Raw genomic sequence first — 21383 nt, 5'->3', positions numbered from 1 at the left:
AGGTGGGGGGTGGAACACTGATTGATAGACGCTGGGTGTCAGAGTGGAAGGCAGATAACTATATCTTCTACAAGACACTTAAAGGTCAAACACACATCCCTGTAATTGGAATATTCACACGACAACTACCAAGGTACAATGCAGGGTGGAGGGAAGAAAGAGAGAAGGAGGAGCACAGGAACAGATAGGTGTTACATAAGTAACGAGACTGAGAGGAGAGGGGGGAGAGAATGTGATCCATTTCCCTTCCACAGGCAGATGTAGTGGCTATTTATTGAGTTGATCTTTGGGGAAGTGTGGCATTCATTGAAAGATACATCACCCTCAATGGAGAGCAATCCTCACTGAGGTGAGTGGGGTCTAATGGCAAGACAAAGTAGTCACATAAACTTGTATGTAATGGCTATTCAAAAAAAAAAATCAAACACAGTGGAGAATTTGCTGTTTACAATGTGTACTAATATGTTTTCCTAAGTGTATGTCACTTGAGCTGCAGGCCAAAGTCAGGGTTAGCCATGCAGCAGGTGAGGTGATGTCATCTACAGCTAAGGTCAGGGTGCTCTCTCATCGACCCCAGAACAGGATAACACTTAGACACAGCACTTAACCTGAGCTCTGCAGGACGAGACAGACAGACACTCATACTATTGACCTGCAGCAGCAGAGCCCCCAAGACAGGATCTGATGTACACACACGCACTCGCATACAGATACACGTGCACTAAGCAGGCATACAGGCTGTCTTTGCTTGTGTCAGTGCACATGCACACGCAAACAGTGTGGCTTTTAAATGGCATTTGGTTGGCATAAAGATGGATGACAGTGACGCTCAGTAGCTTTCCTGTTTTTCCTAATCATTGTTTTGTGTTCCTGTGTAGGCTTTGTTGTATATGTGCTGTGTACATGCCGTGTGTGTCTTTATCAGCAGTTTAATGGATGGTAAACGCACTTAAATGCAGTTTACCTCCCCAGGATGCTGCAACCTTTTATTTACTGCCATAGTCCCGGTCTTAATGTTTGCACACATGTCTCTTATGTGCAGTGCACATATGCACACATTTGTGTCGGCACATTCATCCTTTCAACAGCATCTATTGGTATTGGCACTCTGCACAAAACCAGCTCTTCCGCGGCAGCTTGTTCTCTGGTGCCACAGTCAGATTGCTAGTCGCCTCTGGCCATGTTTTTGGAGTGGGAGCCTCTTAATAAGGCCTTGTCAACAAAGACAGACACAAGCTCCATGAAAAACAACTTCATTCTGTGTCTGATCCTCTGACAAGAATGATGAGAAAACCCTAATTTGTGCTGAAATGCAGCTGTATATAGCAACAGTAGGCATATAGTTGACAGTATGTTATGATATCAAGTTTACTCAATTGTGTTCAGATCATCAGTGTACTATTTATAAGCAACTCAGTCTAAGCGATTGAGCTGTCCCCGTCCCACAATTCCAGTTTTTTTTCCACTGGGTTCAGCCCCTTTTCCAAATGAACTATGGCTGGCCTGAATGCAACATTTCATATCAGGTATTCATCCAGCTGTGTGACCTCCACTCGCCTGGAACTGTGAAAAGGAGAGGGATCATAATCACCTGAAGAGGAAATCAAGCGCTTCAGGAGAGAGAAAGAGTGTGTAATAGAGAGTGAATGTGTGTATTTGTGTTTTTTTGTCTGGCTGCAGGTTGGGGGGCTGCACAGTTGAACACTCATACCTCATGCTAGCTTTGCTTTTGCAAAGAGAACACTTGACCTCTCACACACACACACACACACACACACACACACACACACACACACACACACAAACACTGTCCACCTCAAACAAACACACACACACACACACACACACACACACACACTCTCCTCTCCACCCACACAAATACCTTCCCCGGTCTCTTCTCTCTCTGTCTCTTTGTGATAGTATATTGTGGTAGCTCTCAGTTGTCGGGCTCTAAAGGACTTCCCTAAGAGCAGCAGTAGATAAAGAGCACTGCTGAATGGGCCTGCTGTCATCTTATCTAAACGTAGCGATACAGCACAGGTCAGAGTAAAGGCTTTGCTAAAGCCACCAGCAGAGACAGAGGGCGACGGGAAATGGGGAAGTTAAATTGAGTTTCACAAGTGATGCAGCATGGAAGAGATGCACTGAGACAATGGGCAGAAGAATGGCAGAAGAAATATTTGTTATATAAAGTCAAAGCACATCTAAGATTATTTTGGAATAATTATGGTGACTTTTATGGTCCAACTTTCAAACCTGATAAAAGATTTTAAAAAAAGCATTTGTTTTTATTATGACAAGGTCTATTTGTCAGTTTGTGGGCTCTGTGTTAAAGTTCAGCTTGAAGGTAGCTGAAAACAATTATTCTGCCATGCTAGAACAGATATATCACTGTATTTGCACAGAATATCCATGGTGATAACGGCAGGTGGTGGGATGTTAGTGAATGTTAGCGGCTGCAGTGAACGACAGCGGGCTGTGCTCTTTGTTATTGCTGGCACGGCCTCCCGGAGTCTCAGCATACATATCGGTGCATATGCACTCTTCAACTCCCTCTCACAGACATAAACACACACTCTTTATCTATGATGGGCAAAACAGACCCATGTTTTGTCTTCATTGGTGGAAAAATAAGTGCAAGGTTACACAATGGAGCTAGACATCCCCCCCCCCCCCCCGAGCCCCTCCTACCACCACTTTTTCTCTCCTATACGAGCTTTCTTCCTGGGGTAGGAGCGAGCAAATTCATCTCGTCAATCCTCCCGGGAGGGTGTAGCTATGCAGCTCTGTTTACTGTGGCAGAAAGTTAATATAAATTTTCATCAGTAGGGGAAGTTTACACATATGATTCTATTTGTCCTTCATTATTAGCACCTGAGTCTGGGGCTGGGTAGGCATAATTGTCTACAGACACAGGCCAAATAGATGCAAGGGAAAGGCAAATAAGCACACCCCAAAATAATTTGATGCTTGTGTGTTACAATCCTCCAGCCTAGGAATTCTTAATCTAGAGAATCAATAAACAAGGGGTGAGAGACGTGGGAGAGAGGGGCAAGGAAGACAGAAAGATGAGAGGAGGAAATGAATAATGTGCCATGAGTGATGAGTGAGGGAGGGGAGAGAGGAAGAAGTTGAGTGGGATTCAGAGTGCAGTGGAGAGGTGGAAAGGAGTTGGAGAGGGTATGGAAGGTTTTCTTCCCAAACACCTATTATCCACTTTAGAAAAAAAGAGACCACAACAACAAATGAGCACAAGACAGATTTTCATTTTGGCATGAAGCACTTTTATATGTAGAGACAGAGGCGGCTGAAGTAGCTGAAAATACTGAGATAGAGATAGCAGAATAGGACACAGACGCCCATTGTTCTCCTGGATAGCTTTACCTCCATCCTGAGGCCCGAGCAGATTCTCCATGGACCTCTCCCTCCCTTTCTCCTCCTCCCTCCCTTGCTCACTGCAGACTGTTGATTTATTGAGTCATACATTAAAATGCTCATTACTCCTACATACTTTCCAAATTTTCTTTTTCTCCTTTCTCCCTCTGTAGTTTCTTTGCTCCTTTCTAGTTTCTCCTGAAAGCACCATTTGAGAAATCACCCATACGTTTCTGTTGGGAATTTGGAACACAGCATTTTGGTGGCCCGCTTGCCACCATCTGAGCAGTTATTGGAGCCAGATGATCCAAATTTTAGCAGTAGGGAGGGGGCCTGGGTGGAGCTGAGGAGTGAAGAGGAAGTGGCAACAGCCATGGCTGATTTTGATTTGTTTATACACTTGTCAGTCAAGCAAATATGCTCTGTAGTGTACCCTTTTATAGATAGTTTTTGGTAGTGCACCTTAAGACGCTTTCACATTAGCTTCATCTTTCAGCAGTTCCATTTGCATTTCACGTTTTAAAGAAGAACGTAGTCACATCACGTTGCAACAACCTTTTTGACAACATTTGCATGTGTTTATTCGCGATCCTGCCTCTATCTGTGTCTGCAACTGCAGTCAAAAGAAGTCATTATTTTTTATTTCCTTTCCAAGTACTCAACCAAGCAGAGGTGAGTGAATCCAGGTGAGCATTGTGCTCTGTGTGGGCTTTGTGGAGGCGATAAGGGAACTGAATCTGGAGCCATTGTTGAGGCACTGGTGGATCATCGCCAGTTCTGACCTTTTAGAAAAGTCGTTCTACTCCTGTGGCTGAGTTACTTAAGGTGAATGAGATCAATGGCAACCACAGAAGCCCACACACATCAAGCATTGACCCGATTTACAAAAAAGTGTGGTAACTGCTTTCATTTAGCTGTGCGTGCTCAAAAGATCATATTTAAGGAATCACCGTTGCCCTTCATTTGCTCCACCAGATGCAGTGTTTACAAAACAAGCAAAGATGTGGAGCAGCATCAATCTCAGGTTTTAGCTCAAATAGACACAATGTGTTGTGCGATTTGAACTTCAGTTTCAGGACGGTCTCTGTAATGTCTCCTATTCTTGCCTGAAGACCGTTTAGGGCCTCTGCTGTTCCGACAATGTTCCCCGGTCACACTTTACTTGTTTTCATAAACTCAGGCCTCACTTTTGTATTCAGACATTGTATGGGACATCTTATCCTTCTCCCCGTCTCTTCTCATTTGTCTATCCTCTGCAGCCAGCCCCTCCAAATCTGTATCCATCCACCCATCTGCCCTGAATCCACTTATATAAGAAGATAGGGTGTAAATATTTTGGTGTGGAGTGTCAGCGCATATCTCCCCCGCCAGCGGGCCGACAGCCTCAGTCCAATCAGCCATGTTTGTTTGTTCAGCTTAAACTGTTTGTGCCTTGTTTTCCGTGGCATGCGACTCTCTCCAGCTTGATAAAGTGTCACACTTTTTCTTTTTTCCTCCCCCCTCCTTCTGTGTCTGTGTTTCCTGGAAGCGAAGATAGATAAGCCTGGTGTTGCGGGGCTGTATATGTGTGTGTGTGTGTGTGTGTGTGTGCTTTTGCACGCACCGAGAATCTGTGTGTGTGTGTGTGGGAGTTGTCAGAGCTGTCAGCATGACTGGAGTTGTTCTGGCCGACAGCCTAGTGTTGAACAACAGCCCTTTTACTCCCTACAACAAACACACACATGCATACACACAGAACATCTGCTCTGCACACCACAGTGAGACTGTGTTATCATGATGCAACCTGTTTCTTATTAATCAACAATTGATACGCCGTGTTTACAGCTACTTTCTGGAACGTGGAAACATCATGTAAAGGCCACAGCGCTGTGAAGACATACCTGCTGAGGGCGGCCTATTTCATACCTGTGTCATCATTGCAATATGTCCCCTAATAACAACAACTCCCAACGTGGCCTAAGCCAGGAAGTGATCTGCACTGTCCAAACACGATGTCACAGCCCCTCAGATATATCCAATTCCAATGTCATGGCTGCATATCGTGCAGTCTCCAGGTGGATATGAAAGAGTGACATTCTTAGTGGATGGCTTATTTCTTGCTCGTAGCACCCCCCCTCCACCACACACAATAAGCAATCTGGAGATTTGTAATGGTTTGGCCCAGTATTGGAGGGCCTGCTAATGTATTTCATGCTTGTTTAAGATCTTTGCGTGCTCCTTACAAAGGTGCATTGTGATAGGTGTTCCTTATTACCCTGTTCTGTATAGAGTCTAAACACTGGGGCTGTGAGAGTGGGGGGATAGTGGGAGGAAGGGATGAATGGATGGCTGATGTTTTTTTCCCCCTCAGTTCCCTCTCTCTTCCCCTCTCTGTCAGTCTCTTCTCACTCTCTCCTTCTCTGCCTCTCCAGTGATCTCTGCATGCCTATTAATGTAGCGGAGGAATGCCTGTGTAAACATTCTTGTTTCTCAGTCCGTTTCGCATAATAGTTGCCTGTATCGCCTTTCTCCTGACCTCACTATCTGAAACCAATTACACCAGATCCATTTGGGCTGAATCTTATTTTCATAAGGATCCCCATGTCGCGGTCTTGGTCGCTCTGTGTGTTATTTTCCCTCCTCTTATTTTTTTTTCTTCTTTTCCAACCTCAGTGATGGATATCAACATCAAATATGCCTCTGAGTGCCTTGTTATTTATATAGCAGGGCCTGGCTCTTATTCTCTCTCTCCCTCTCTCTCTCTGCCTCTCTCTCTCTCTGTCTCTCTCGCTCTCTCTCTCTCTCTCTCTCTGTCTGGCTCGCTCTCTCATTCTGAAGAATGTGTCACATTGTGCTGTTTATACAATGTGTGCATTAATAGACTGGGGATGTCATTTTTTCTTGCATAGCAACCCAGGTTAAATAGACGGTGCGCCTGCACTCGTCTGTGTTTTTGTCCGCTCCAGCAGCTCTTCAGCAAACTTTTGATGACTTTCCTTGGCTTTTTGTGCTTTGAGATGAGCTTCAGCTTGCCATCTCTGTGGAGTGGGAAGTGGGTGGCACAAATTGGTGCTTTTTACTGTAATGGCTATATACTCAGAGCCAGTGAAAGTGAGGGGACAGGGCTTTCTTTTTTTTTTTTTTTCTCCCTTACCTTCCACACCGTCACAGACTCGCCGAAAAAATGGCTAACCCCACTTCCACGGAAGAGGTGACAGACAGTTTCAGGCATGACAAACCACTCTGGAAAAGTTTGGCCGGTGTTGATAAGGTCTGTGTTATGTTTGGAGAAGTACTCTTTATGCAGTCTGAGCAGACTTCTTTTCTAATAAGCCTCGTGTAGTTGATCTCTCTGCTTCACCCCTGTGCGTCACCTCTCATACCTGCACCTCCCTCGATATTTACCTGGCACGGATATTGGAAGTGCAGTTAAAAACATCTCTTTCTTTGTACTCTTGACCGTGTGTAATATATCGAGTGGCTCTCTTGACTTTGGATATAACACAGTGAGTCATTATTGATTCACACATGGATAAACATTTCCTCCTGACAGCTACCTTGGTTGCACTCATCAAGCAGCCTTCCCTCTAACCACTGTGTGCAGGACTCAATAAGCCTTATAATTACTTTGATTCGCCAATCATGGTGAGATTAATTAGGCCCTGTGCTATAATTAGCAAAGTGATTGGCTGCATTCAAGGAATTTGTTTTGTCTTTTGCCTTCAGTGAAAGGAAGTCAAGCAATGTTTGATTTCCCGTCCATTTTGAAAAAGTCCACAAGAAACGAAGCTTCACGTGCCTGTGTGTACTGCAGGTGTTGATGTGTACTTTAGTGTGTGCCGCAAGCAACTTTTTGATTGTGCGCGTGTGTGTTCTGAAAAAAGGCCATGGCTCTGCTGACACACACACACACTCACACACACAGAAACCGGTGGCGACTTGGCTCCTCTTACCAAGGAGACAGATCAATGCAGTTAGGACCCAGTGCCAGTGTAATGTGTTTGTTTACTTTAGTTCAGAAAGCCTGGCTCCTCCTGAGCACCCAGACAGACAGAACCCCCCCCCCACCACCTTTTCAAGCAACCCCCTACCCTCCCAGCTCTGTCTTTTCATAATTGATCAGGGGGTGGCTGCGTTCCCTGAGGATTAAGACATGGCAACTTTTTTTCCCCTCCCTCTGATTTTTTTTTACTGCCTCTCTCTCCCTCTCTCTCCCGTCTTGTTTGCTCAGGATCTCAATGTACTAGTTCAAACATTGTTCCCACCAGCTGGCAGAGCTGCGCCATATGCACGCCCTGTCAAGGCAGCTGTTGTCATGGATACTGGCAAGCGCCAGAAAATAAAATGAGCACCCCTGATTCCTGAGGAAGTGTCACTCTCCATCTGAGTTTTTTTTCTTTTTATTTCTTGCTTCTCCTCCTACTCGTCCTCTTCTTTTTTCATCAAAAAAAGAAACACCTGTGAAGTTGTTGTGTTGTGTTGTGTGCATACGTGTTTTTTTTTTTTTTCCTTCCTCCTCTCCCACTTGATGCTCGTGGGCCTGAAGAATACAAGGTATACGGCTGCGTGGAGCAGCAGCAGCAGTAGTAGCAGCTGTGCACAATGTTCTTTTCTGCCAGACTCTTTCATCCATCTGCTCTTGAAGAATTGGAGTGAAGCTGCTAGCCCAGCTGCCACCGTACCTGTGAAGCTCGCTCGTCACACACATTCAGTGCACACAGCCGGGCGGGAGGGGATCTGTAATCCCATCAAACCCTAGAGAAATGAATTACGCCACATCCCAGCCTCTCTGAATCGTATCATCTCCGTGTCTAGCAAACACATCAAAAGGTGTTGATGGCAAATTTTACAAATTACAAGTATGATTTTTCAAAAAAATTTCATGCCATGTGTAAACAGCTGTAAACTAATTTCATCAGGCTCTATCTGTCTGTCCATCACCCATCCTCACAAGCACCCGTATTGCATAGTGTAAAACCTAGGCTGCTAGTTAATTCACTCTAAATGTAATCTGATGTTGATTTTGTCAACTTTAATTACAGCTCCCAGGGACACTTCACATGGTGCTGCCTCTACTTCAAATTGATATTATGAATATGCAAATGTGGCGGTAATTTGCCGAGAGAAGTGGGTATTTCAGTTGAGCACACACTAGACAGGTCAATTCTACTGACGCTCTGCCTCTTTTTTTTGTCCCACCACCCCACCCCCTCCCTCTTCTTCGAGGGTGCTCTAGACAAACTGTATTTATCCTTGATCACAGCTCTGTGAATTGTTACTAAAACGTATCTCCAACGTAGTGTTAACCACGTCAGAATGTGTTGCGGAAAATACCAGGTGATATTTGACAGGGTTTTCATTTTGTCCCTGAAAATTTGAATTATATCTGCTGTCAGCTTCAGGTAATCGAATAGTTTATTTTCACTCTCGCTTTTCCTCCCTCTTCCCCATCTTTCTTTTGCTCCCTTTTCACTCTTGTCTTTTGTCTTGTGCTCCTTTCTTCCCAGGCCCTACAAGCAGCGAGGCAATTACTCTTGCAGCAGCCAGGCAGTGGCCTGAAATCTCCAAAGAGCCAGGACAAGCAGCGTCCACTGCAGGTAAAGCAGCTCCCCGTCTAATCTCTTAAGTCCATCCATAATACATGCTCCTCCGAAAAGAAGATTTCCTCTGTTCCACAAGTGTGTTTGATTTTCCAACGCAATCCATGGACCTGCCGTTGGAATCCTAAAGCCGGACAAGCCAGGCCTCCAGGGGGCTAAGCGTCACATAGACACAACGTGTCTTACAACAGAGGCAGATGTCAGAGAGCAAAGTTTCATCCATAGGCCATCTAACAAATAAAATGTATACTTGAAAAGAGACAGGGAGGCTTTTAAAACCATTTGGTGCATATTTTCCAATAATTCATACAAGGATACCCAACTGTCGTATGATAGGATAACAAAGTCTTAGATCTGTATGCTTTTCCACACCAGATCCATGGTGTTGTTGAAGTGGGAAGATCCAGAGGTGTACTTATTATTTGAAAGACATGTCAGCCTAACTAGTGGGTTACTACACAGACAGCTAATTTAAACAGCCTGTCATTTCCACCCTTCAACGCTAATTTGCCTTATTGATTCATAGAGCTGTCTATTTCTGTGGTCAGTGATTTGGAAAAGGTCACACTTGTACACATATGCACACACACACGAATAGTTGCACACTGACACCAAACTCACACACATATGTACACATTAACACATTGCCTGCAATCCTGTGTCTTCCTGGTGTTAAGATTTTTCTCACACTCGCGAGTCTTTTCATTTTGCTCGTTTAAGTCAACAAGACAGTAAGTTGGTTTTCCTGCCTCAAATTAAGTAAGGCCCCTTGACATCTGCTCCGTGTTTTTATTATTAGTATTTTTTTTTTATTTAATTTATTTTTAGCTGTTTGAAATTGAAGTGTGGGAGTTTGTGCCCTCCACTCGGCTAATAAGTACTATCAAGGAGCAATGGTTTACCTCATTAGGGGCTCTGTGCATTTCATTAATGTCAGGGAAATTGGCGTTAACCTCACCCGTTGATATTTTCACAGAGTCTAACAATGGCGACACCTTCAATTGGAGTCACACCCCTGTGTACCTAATTACGTACTGGCGAAGAGATAAGGTTGGCAAAGACTCAGTCGTGCTTTTGCATTTAAATAATTCAACTCAACCTCATCAAGAGCGTCAATATTATCAGTATATTCACACACAATGGTGTCAGAATTATAAACATACTGTATTTTAAAAGGGTGTTTTATTTATTTGTGTGTATATTTTTTACCTGTTTAGCTGTGGGGGAGAAAACAAGGAATTGTTCATTAAACAAAAGCTCTCTGTAGCTTCTTCTGTTTGAGAGTGTGTATGTATGCTGAAGTGAATAGATTCAAACAAATGGGATCCTGATCTACAAATGCCTGCATAGTCACCAAGTACAATACATACATGGCAGGAAGAACAATATTGGATGAGAGCAGTGTGGGTGCATGATAACCGTCAGCCCAAGTCCAAGCCCCTGCCTCTAATAACACCAGCAGATGGTAAATATTGAATATTTACATTTGCTTACTCCATCCTTGCCTCACGTTGGCGATATGAATCAATATGAATCGGTGGGGCCTGCCGATCAGCCCGTCCTCGGCTCCCAACTAACCCATCTGTTGATCCTGCCTTTATTAACATCCTCACCTCTTTGTTCCCCCCCCCCCAAAAAAAAGTCTCCATGCAGATCGTCATGGGAGAGGCACCTCCAACTCTCCCAGTGCTACACACTAGCACAAACAGAGCTCAGTGCATCCTGGTTCAAGATCATTTTTACAGTGGGGATATGCAGCTGTGTGCCCTTGAATCCACTCATTTCAAATGACATTTTAGCTGTAATGCTCCAGTGTGCAAATATCAGTATAAAGCAGTAGAAACTCTTACTTGATTAAAAAGCCTTGTTTTGCTATTCTTATTGTCCTCCCTCTTGTCAGCACCAGATTTTCTTTTAATTCTTGTCTTGAGGGATGTTACCCAATAAAGCCGCATTATTTACCTGGATTATGAGGCCACAGTGGGTGCTATAGTGCAATATTTTATGAGCTTCACGGCTTGATAAGAGTCAATGGCAATCAGGCTGCATGTTTTCCACCGGAGGAATCACACGGATTGATCCCCTTGTATGATTAGCGCAGTAGAAAGTGGGGAAAGGATTAATATTACCATGACATCCTGCTTATGGTAGAGATACTGATAAATCCTCTGCCAGTCTTTTTTTCCTCTTGTTCTCCCATCTTTGGTATTTAAGAGCGGGAAATGATCCATAGATCATGGCATGTAAATTATTTAGTACACAAGCATCTAAGTGCCTCAGCTTGCAGTTTTAATTACGCGTATTAGCGGCTAAAGGCTCTCGCCTGACTAATTCTATCCGCTCGCTCATCACTTCTTCTCAGGAGTTGATGATGCGGAGGCAGGCGGCTCTTGCAGTCACATGCACGCACACACACATATGTAAAAAAAAAAAAACAGTCCCACAAACACACATACAAACACACACACAAGCTGCTTCTCCACATTTGCGTAATGTGACAGGTCTATTATTACACAGTAAGCCCACGGGAGCACTCAATAAACACCTATTTCTCCCTGTAAATCCCCCTGCCTCCGCCATGCTGCTTACACGGCTCTCCCAAGGCACACAACACCCTCTCGTCTCTGCTCCATTCTCCTCTGCTCCTCTCTCCTCTTCTCTGTGGCAATATCCCCCCTCTGAAAGGCATTTATACACTGACATTTGGAATACAAATAAAGAAACGCGGACAAGGAGAGGCGGAGAGGATTACAGTGGCCTACGAATCTGACAGTTGTTTCGCTCGCGCACACACGTACATAATGCATCTACACACAGCCTGCACTCATACACAAACACAAGCACAGTGACAGTCGCTCAAAGTTTTTACATTGCCAGAAGTGACTTTGTGCAAGTCTTGTTTGTTAGTGGCTCTATTGATTATTGATAAGGAACAGGGCAGAGCCAGACTTGAAGCAGCGAACACCTGGTGGGTGAGCAGGTTTTGTGCTCCATGTTTGGAGGCTCAAGATTTACTTTATTTTATTTACAAAATAAACTGTAGGTAGGCGATCAAAACACACCCGACTCTCTTACTTACCACATCTCCTCCTAACCTGTCACCCCAAGGCTCCCATTGTGACACGACCACCACCTCTATATGTCAAGGGGCACATATAAAACAGCCAGAATGACCCCCTAACTCTGCCTCGTGACTGTGTCAGATGGCTTGGCAGTGAGAAGGCACCCCCTGACCCCTCCTCCCAGTAGTTAACATCCAATTCTTAACCATGCCAAAACCTGAGAGCTTACCCCCGAGCAAGTGTTGCAACTGCTGCTCTGCCCCTTTCACACTATCAAGCTGTGAATGCCTTTTTTTACAAGACTAATAACCTCGGTCCCATCTGCGCAAGTATGAATGAAAATATTTAATGTTTTATGGTTGGTTTATGGATCGGGAGACATGTTGGTTTAGCCCTGTTTTTCTGTAGATTCTACAGCTTCCTGCCCAGGGCAGTCATATTGGTTGTGGGCACTGGGCCATCCAAGGAAGAGTCACACTTTTAAAGGTCAGCTCCACGCGTTTTCACCACTGAGCCAATATCATCCCGATAGCAGCACTCATCTGCTTATTGGCTTTCATCCGGAACACACAGACAGATGCAGGGAAAAGGGCTGCGACGCTAGGCTCGAGTATAGGTTAGCTGACTCCGGCGTGCGTGGCTAAAGGATGGTAGTTCACATTTACATTTATGAATATATCTTTCCACTGCATCCCCTCTGGTTGGATCTGAAAATAGAGAGAAATTATCACTGTGAAGGGAAAAAAGAGAGGGGGAAAATATTATGTTATTCATGAGGAAAACTTCTGTTGACTCTGAGAGAGAAAGAGAGAAAAAAAAAACGTCAGCACATTTTAAGTCAAACACCCTTGGTTACTGCTTTTGTAACCAGAAAACAAGATTTTTTTCCCCACTCCCCTCCTCTCTTTTTTTTTTCGTGCATTTACAACACCTACAGGACAAGATTGCTAAATTGCGAGGACAGAGCAGGTTCATCATTGTGATGCAAAAGAAGTTGAAATGCAACCCCAAGGCGAGGTAGCTGAGTTTGGGGGATCAAGAGAAAGTGAGAGGGAGGGAAGGATATATATATATATATATATATATATATATATATATATATATAAAAAAAAGTAGCTCAGACCTTTGATGTAGCAGCAACAAATTTACCTTGTGACAGAAGATACATGGGTGCAATAAACGAGTTATACCAGCCCTTACACATGCAATCAGATGATTCTGGCCAGGGTGTTAATTGGATCCTAACCGGCAGATCTGATACGCCTGGGCCCCGGTGGTGAGGGGGAAAGCCTTTCCAAGTGATGAACTATAATTCACTGAGCTGCTTGAAGCACTTGTAATTTACTGTGTGTCACTGATGAAGAGGCTGATCCAGTGGAGGCCATATTACCTGCAACATCAGAGGGAAGTGTCCCCCCCCCCCCCCCCCCACCCTCCCCTCCTCTCGCTCTCACTTGTGCCCTCTCTCACTTTCTTTCTATTTCAGCACTCTCCTCTCTCTGCACTTTCTTTTTTAATTCTCTCCCTCTCCCCCTCTATCTGTCACTCCCACTTACTCTTGAAATATGTACACCTGCAGGGAGGCATCAGTCGGGAGTGAATTGTGCCAGTTTAATGATAAAGGTGTGACAATTTGTGCTGATAATGACACAAACAACGTGCACCAGCAATGTGGCGCAGCTGCAGCAGTGTACACTACATTCGAGAGGCTTAATCAATGACTATCTGCATGTCGAGATAAATCAATATGGAAATTGTGCTAAGCCCGTCCCAATCTCCTCAGGCTTTTTATTAGAGGCTTTTACATGATGGGTCTTTATGTTATGATAAATTGCACTTCCCATGCACTGCTGCCAAACTGCTATGGAAATTGATTTAGGAAAACATTCAGTAATCCACTTAGCTTCACTCCTGACAATCTAGAGTATTGATCTCCCTAAGCTGAAAATAACGACATGCGTTTGAGCGAGTGTGGCTCCCATGCATGCATGCATGTGTGTGATCTTTACATAGTAAAAACACATGTACTTCTTGCAGGCCACACTCACCGGGCCAGCTGCCCCGTATAGCCTTGGTGGTCCTCGAGTGGAGAGTCCCAGCTATCAATAATCGTGTGGGCCATATTTGGCTGTAATTGGCTAGTAAATGAGCAGTGTCAGCTGAAAGGGAGTTGAGAGGTCAGAAGTCCACAAGCAATGAGGGGGGTCTGACTTTGGGCCCTATGCCCCCTGGGATGCTCAGGAGATTGAGATGAAATAGGGGACGGGGGGGGGGGGGGGGGGGGGTGGCGGTGGATGGGGTTTCTCCCTTTTTTTTCTCGATTTCTTTCTCTCTCTCTCTGTGCGTAAAACGAAGCTAGTGGCTTAATTAGCAGTGACTCTCCCTGCCAAGGATCCACAGTAATTACCGACCAGGACCCTTCCATTTCTCATTGCATTTATCTTAGCAGTGTGTGTAGCGCAGCTCAGTCCCTTGTCCAGTGCTACAGGAACAACCTCTGTCGTTGATAACCGCCCCATGTTCGTTGCCCCCACTATGTTTATGGCCGACATCTAATCACCAGTTTCCCCCCTCCTTATTACTGCTAAGCGAATTGTATGGAAGGAAATCCAATAAAAGGGATTCCTCTCTGCTGGACTTTAATTGTTTAAGTTTGAACTCTGATACACCACTTATCTCCTGCTTTAGGTAATTTGGGTTCACTCGTAAAAACTCATTTCTGTAAAGATAAAGCGCCACACAGCGGAGTGGGTGTAATTGCTGGAAGTGCATTTGTCCATTGGTCCAGATACTTAGAGGCAGCTGTGTTAGCCAGCCAGTGAGCAGCATGCAGCGGGGATGTGGTGTTTTGCATTTAATGCCAGAATGCCCAGTTAAATCAAACATAACAAGAGACTTGGGTGCCAGCTTTGCCTGGAAGAGATACCTGAGCTCTCTGTGGAACAGCTTGACCTTTTGCGAAGGCATTGGAGAGGCTGGTTACAGGCTGCGGGTGTGACAAGAGTGGTGTAATGATCTGCTTGTTCTGGTGAGGGCCCCACCAGTGTTTTCACATCAGGAGCCAATTTAAAGGTCCTTTGTTTTGCTCTCCAACTTTGAGGGCTAACCACATGGCTTCAGAGTTCATGTCAATGCAGCTCATCGCTCTCTTTAAGACAAGGGACATAAACAAATAGGGGTTCAAATGGTGAACACAGTAAAAATCAGGCATGTTTCTTATTCACAAATGTCTGCAAAGCAGGCGCTACATTCAAATGACAATGGCTCAGTCAATTGCAAACTGCTCTTCTCCATCTAAATTTGCACTATTACAAACAGGAAAGCACCTTTTCTGTTATTAAGGTCCCCAGTGGCCACATCAGCTGCAGCTAAGTTCAAATGATTTCATAAATCTCATTAATATTTTTTTGTGTACCAGTGTTGGAAATATATCCTTTTACAGATTACAGAGAAACAGAGGCGCAGCCCAATTGGATATCATGGCTCCTCTTCTATGAAAGAGCGTATTCACGGTGTGTGGATGTTTACGCCACTGCCAGTGTCTCGTAAATGCTCATTAATTTTATCCCTTCGTGGCAAAATCATTTCTAGGAGAGGCAATTCACCCTCCTGTTCCTTTCAATTCACCGCTCACGTCAATCAAGCCCTCGTGCAGTATCCTGCAAAATGGAGGTGTTATATTCCTGCAATTATCATGTCATATACTCGAAAATGTAAATGAACGTGTGTGTAAAATTAAATTTATGGGTTGTCAGTGAAGAATAAGAACCAGGAGAGCAATTACTTATCTGCTTTCATCTTGGAGCCTCTGATACGTCAAGCAGAAAAGCATGCCGTTAAATGCTGGAATTAGCATTGTGCTGCACTTCACAATGGACGTGGGCCAGTGCCTTTTCTCCCCTCTCTTTCTTCCTCCTGCCTTTTCTCCCTTTTTCTTCCCCTCTTTTTGTTTGGAGCAGTCGTGAAATGAAGATGATTGTCAACCATTACGCCTCTAAAAAGCTAATGAAAGTGTGAAAGGAACTTCCCAATTCAATAACCTGGTTGTTTGCTGTTTTGATTTTTTTTTTCTGCTGTTATTGTTGCTGAAATCTTGCATTATTCATTTAAAGGTATCTGGCTATGAAAGCTTATATTTCACCACTTACACAATGAGGAAACAGTTCAAAGTACAATGTAGAATTCATATACAATTCCACTTTATATATGCATGCGCATACATTTGTGTTAAATCCTACATTTCTAAGCCTGCATCCCTTTTGTGAACCAAAACATCTTTGAGCCAGCATCCAATTAATAGTCTTAATGAGTGCATCACTCATGTTGTTTCTCAGCTGCACTCGTCCCATTGTCATGGCATCCAACACAAAACCAGGAGTGACTGCGGGGGTAATTACTTACCTACCAAATGTACCTTTAAGGGTTAATAACATTGAAGGTGTAAGCAGAGCATTTGCATAATTACACACGGACTGTTTAATTTGCAACTTTTGACGGCTTTTGTTCAGCACCTCGCTTATTGTGAATGCATTTTCTTTTTGCACTCTTGCATAGAGGAGTCCAGAAAAGAAGAGATGTACCACAACATCATCCTCCTCCTCCTCCTCCTCCTCCTCCTCCACCACCACCACCACCTCTTCCACCTTAGATGGAGTCCCTTCTCTCTAAGACCCTAATGAACAATGGAGGCAGGATTTGTTTGAATATGAATATGAATGTGCAGCGGGGCCGGCTGGAAGTTGACCTTCAGCTGTGATTTTCAGTTCATCAGGATTAGTCAAGGCGGGCGATCAGGAGCCACTAATGCATAATGACTTCTAAAATGAAAAATGTGTAGTGACCATGCAAATGTCTCGGCTAATCAAAGAGGGGGGAAAACCTGGGGTGGGGGTGGGCGTTGAGGAGAGGAGAGCTAAACAAGGACGTGTCAAGGCCTGACAGAGAGGGAGAGAGAGAGAGAGAGGGAGGGAGGGAGGAAGGAGAGACATGCATGGAAAGTAATCAAGGCAGCTTGATTAGCTGGCGATGAGGACAGGGATGTCTTCTTGGCCCCTTGACACACCATATAGGCTGGCTACTGTCATGGCAGCTCTATGCCAAACACTGTCGCAATTAGCATCCGTGAAAGCGTTGCTACATATTGATATTTTAATCGTGTTCTAGTCGCATAAAGTGTGTTCGTCAAGAATCTTTGTTGACAAGATGCAGCATCCAGCCCTAAAAAATGTTACATTAGTACATTGTTGTGCTCAAAACATCAAACTATTATGTGTCTAAGCTGATTACATTACACTTTAAAGGTCATAGGGATGGAAGAGGTGATTTGAGTCACTTCAATCAGTCTTATTCAGTCAAGGAGAGTCAACTGAACCATTGTGTTGTTGCAGCATGTTGGATACTAAATCATTCCCTCATGTTGATTTTGCTTTCCATAACGCTGCTGAAAAGTAAACAAAATGTAACACAGTATTGTCTCTTCTCTACAAAAGTTGTTCCATTTTTAAGCAGCCACGAGGAGCTGAAACTCCATGATACGACTGTTAGCCCACATTCCCGTTAGAATGTGTGCACGCAATCAAAGACGGAAGAGAAACATATCTCTCCTCCATTGATGTGCTGCCTCAGAAGTCGCTTGCGCTGCCATCTTAGAAGAATTTGGCGGAATACAGGATATGTATCTTTTGTTTTGTTTTGGTGAAGTTCTTCTGCTGCAGTTTGACAGCTCGTTTTTTAATGATTATCACCTAAAAATGACATCAATTTTTCAAAATGGCACATCTGCAGAGAGCAAGAAACAATTGCTTTTGTGAGAATGTACAACTTTAAAAACTTCACTGCAGAAGGCATCTAGTAAGAACTCCTCATACAACAGAAGCCTTAATTTTCCTTTTTTCCTTCCTTATTTCCCTCCCTTCCAACATAGAAATTACTTTGGGTGAACCCCCAACCTCCCAGCCACGACCCACCACATCACGCTGATGTGACCACTTCATCAGTGTAGTTTTAATCAACTTTAGAGCTGTGCATTTTCACGCTGTTTCACAATAGCAGCACTGATAGGCATGCTGAAGTGGGGGAGTTCAAGGGTCCTGCTAATTAAGGTCTACGTCTATTTAAATCTCTTACTTTTCCCAGCGGGGGTGGAGCCAGAGCAAAATAAGATGAGCAACACAAAGGCACAGCACCCATCTGTCCTTCAGCATCTCCTCTAGGCTGCCAAGCGTCACGGCCATGGGAGGCCTGCTCTCCCTACCTCTCAGTCACCAATTACCACACTCCCAGTAGATCCATGCCAGTAGGCCTGACGCACGTCTCTAATGATCTATTTTTCCCACTTTCTCCTTTTTTACTCCCTCCATCCATTTCACTCCTATGCTTTCATTGTTTACCCTTCTCTCCTCTCCTTTCTCACTTTCCTTTTACCTTTTACATCTTATACCTCTCCTTTGCCCCCAAACCTGTTCACACCCCCCCCCCCCCTTTTTCTGCCTGTTTCTTACTCTGTCTCCTCATTCCACCCCTTCCACTCTCATCTCATCCCTGTCCAGGTTCCAGTGTCAGTGGCCATGATGAGTCCCCAGGTGATCACGCCGCAACAGATGCAGCAGATCCTCCAGCAGCAGGTTCTTTCCCCCCAGCAGCTCCAGGCCCTGCTCCAGCAGCAGCAGGCAGTAATGCTGCAGCAGGTACACGCGCTCACACTTGCATGCATGCACCCTTAGACAAACGTTTCGGCACAAACACTGGCGCATGCAGACACACGCACACCTAGATGCAAGCCGTGCCCCATCAGCAGTAGGCTGGGGTGTTTGTTTTGCTTTTGCTTTACTGTCTGGTGTGTGTGCAAACATACACAAAAACACACACATAGCCCCACAAACAACCCTGAGTCACTCCTGTGCTCCAGTGTGTCGCAGCCACCAGTCGCTCATGCCAACTCACCACGGCCCTGTGTCCTTGACACGCTTACCAAGAGGAATCTGAAAATTAACGTGCTTGTTCATGTCACCTCTAATTAACCATCTCTAGTGTGTTGCTGGTTCAATTCCCTGACAAGCATCCATCAGGGACTGCGAGAGTAGGGCACATTTGGGCTGAACACCAGAAGCTGAATGATAGGTGATGGATGATGTAATATTTGGATATCAGCTGGAGAAAGCACACACTTGGCACGGTCTAGTGTCAGAGTTGAAATGCATTTCTCATTCATGGATTTGATTAAAGGGAAGAGAATTGTTTAATTAAGAATGTCAGTCATTCTGATTATTCCTCTTCATTAACGGCTCTCAGACAAGATTTGGTTTCAGTTCAATGGGGAGCCTTTGCACTGCCTTTTCACAGCAACTAAAGGCACTTTAATTTTGCACTTAGCATTTTGAGTTTACATATTTTGTATACAGGACTATGGATTACATGGTCAGTCTTAACATAGTCAGTCTTGAATGAATCTGTCATAAAACATTAAGCGTCCATAAATGAACAGGAATCACAGGGTTAAAACCTGCCCTCAGTCAGCATAGAGTGAAGATCTGTTGTTGAGTTATGTTGATTAAGTGACTACAGCCAGAGTTACAAAACATGTTGCAATTGCTCCAAGGGCTCCCATTCATTTTAAGTATTAGTGTCTGTGAAACGGTGTGGATATTTTCTATGGCAGTTAGCAGAGAACTGGACCATGCATTCCACTGGCGTGCTTCACGGACTTCTCTTCCAGGCCCCAAAAGCCATCTGAAGATTACATGAAATAAAACTAAAATCATCATCTAAATAGCTGTCAGAGCGTGTGTGTTAAAGGAATCAGTTCGATGTAGCGAACCTGTTCCTGAGAAGGTTTATTCTGTTTATTTCAGCCACTCCAAAGGAAGCCAGTGCACTCTGGCTGCCAAATGTGTAGTTAATATGATGAATCGTTGCCCCCTACAGAACTGCGGGACTATTAAAAGTCCATATGGAGAGGACTGTGAAAGACAGCTAGGATACGAATGCCAAAAGCAGTAGAAACTTTATATTTATAATGTGCAACAGTTTCTGCATAACCAACATGTGAAGTACAGCTGGAGCTGAAAAAGTGCGGGCAAGATTAAGAGAACATTTCTAGTTCATTGTAGTTCATTGATTTACTTTGAGGGGTTTTACAAGTAAATCAATTAGAATTAGTTGTACATCCCCAAAATGGCATATACACAGTTCTATAGATCTTTGAGTAACCCTGCTTCATAGACTGAGTACTATAGCCCTATAGCCCTAGACTTTAGACTTATATGAGACAATGTAGAGGTGTGTATGTGACTACTTGTATTTACTCACTCTTATCCTCTGCCTGTGTGTACAGCAACACCTGCAGGAGTTTTATAAGAAACAACAGGAGCAGCTTCATCTGCAGCTTCTCCAGCAGCAACACCCTGGCAAGCAGGTTAAAGAGGTAGGTGCACCACTTGCACACATGCGCACACTCACACTTATTGACACCTGTGGTTATTCTACACCATCGATTATTAAAAAGACTCAAAGGAGACCAAAAGTCTTAGATAAGCTGAAACATCTGACTTTTAAATACACGTTCAAAGTGAAGTGTGTGAATCCAATCCTCATTTTCTCACTTCAGTTGACAGATTTCCTGTTTTGTAATTGAACAAAATCAACTGGTTTGTTTGTTATTGGTGATTAGACGAAGCACCAAACACACACACACACACACCAGCTCCAACTTTGCGACTGTTCCTGCTACCTTCCCGCGGTACGGAGAGACACTGACTCCATTAATATACTGTTTCAAGTGACGCGCACACACACTATGCACACACACGTACTCGCACACACACTCCCTGATTTATAGAAAGGAGACCAGAGACAAAAGGTCCTGGGTCCAACTCGTTAATGAACTGTTTCTGTGGGCGTACAAACACACGCAAACACACGCACCGCCGCTAAAGGTACAGTGTACGACGCTCATAAATCACAGTGACAGGCAGCCGGTCGACAGACATGGCTCTGTCTCGTTCTCTTTGGCTATCAGAGAAGGAGGAGATGAGCGTGACAGCCATAGCCACATTTGCATAGCCGTGTTGGAGGAGTGTCACTCGGCGCTGAACCCTGAAAGGCAGTCCAGAGCCACAAACAGGCAATACTGTACGTGTGGAAGCAGTTAAATTGATCAGAAAAAAAAGGTATCACATAAACACACACACACACACACACTCGTCTTTCTCTCTCTCTCTCTCTCTCTGTGTTGCACCTCTCAGTGTCTCCTCAAGCAGCCCATTATGCTGCCCCTACAGGAAGCCGCAACTGACCTCCCGGCGGCTTTGTTTCTGTTTGGATTTGTGAATAGAGTTTTTCAGGGGCCCCGCCATCAAATATGGAATAG

The 21383-nt window shown here is 44.4% G+C and overlaps 1 protein-coding gene across 1 annotated transcript in view; it reads left to right on the top strand.

Moving 5' to 3' along the window:
* The window catches only part of foxp2 (forkhead box P2), a 57999-nt gene that overhangs the window by 9214 nt on the left and 27402 nt on the right, over positions 1-21383 (top strand). The window contains exons 2-4 of the mRNA XM_070928620.1: positions 8862-8951; positions 18565-18702; positions 20349-20438. Of these exons, the coding sequence (XP_070784721.1) occupies positions 8862-8951; positions 18565-18702; positions 20349-20438 (318 nt within the window). The remainder of the gene's footprint in view (positions 1-8861; positions 8952-18564; positions 18703-20348; positions 20439-21383) is intronic.

This window comes from Enoplosus armatus, chromosome 22, assembly GCF_043641665.1.
Source record: "Enoplosus armatus isolate fEnoArm2 chromosome 22, fEnoArm2.hap1, whole genome shotgun sequence".
NCBI lineage: Eukaryota > Metazoa > Chordata > Actinopteri > Centrarchiformes > Enoplosidae > Enoplosus > Enoplosus armatus.
Note: the sequence above shows the minus strand (reverse complement) of the source record. Positions and strands in the feature narration are given on the sequence as shown.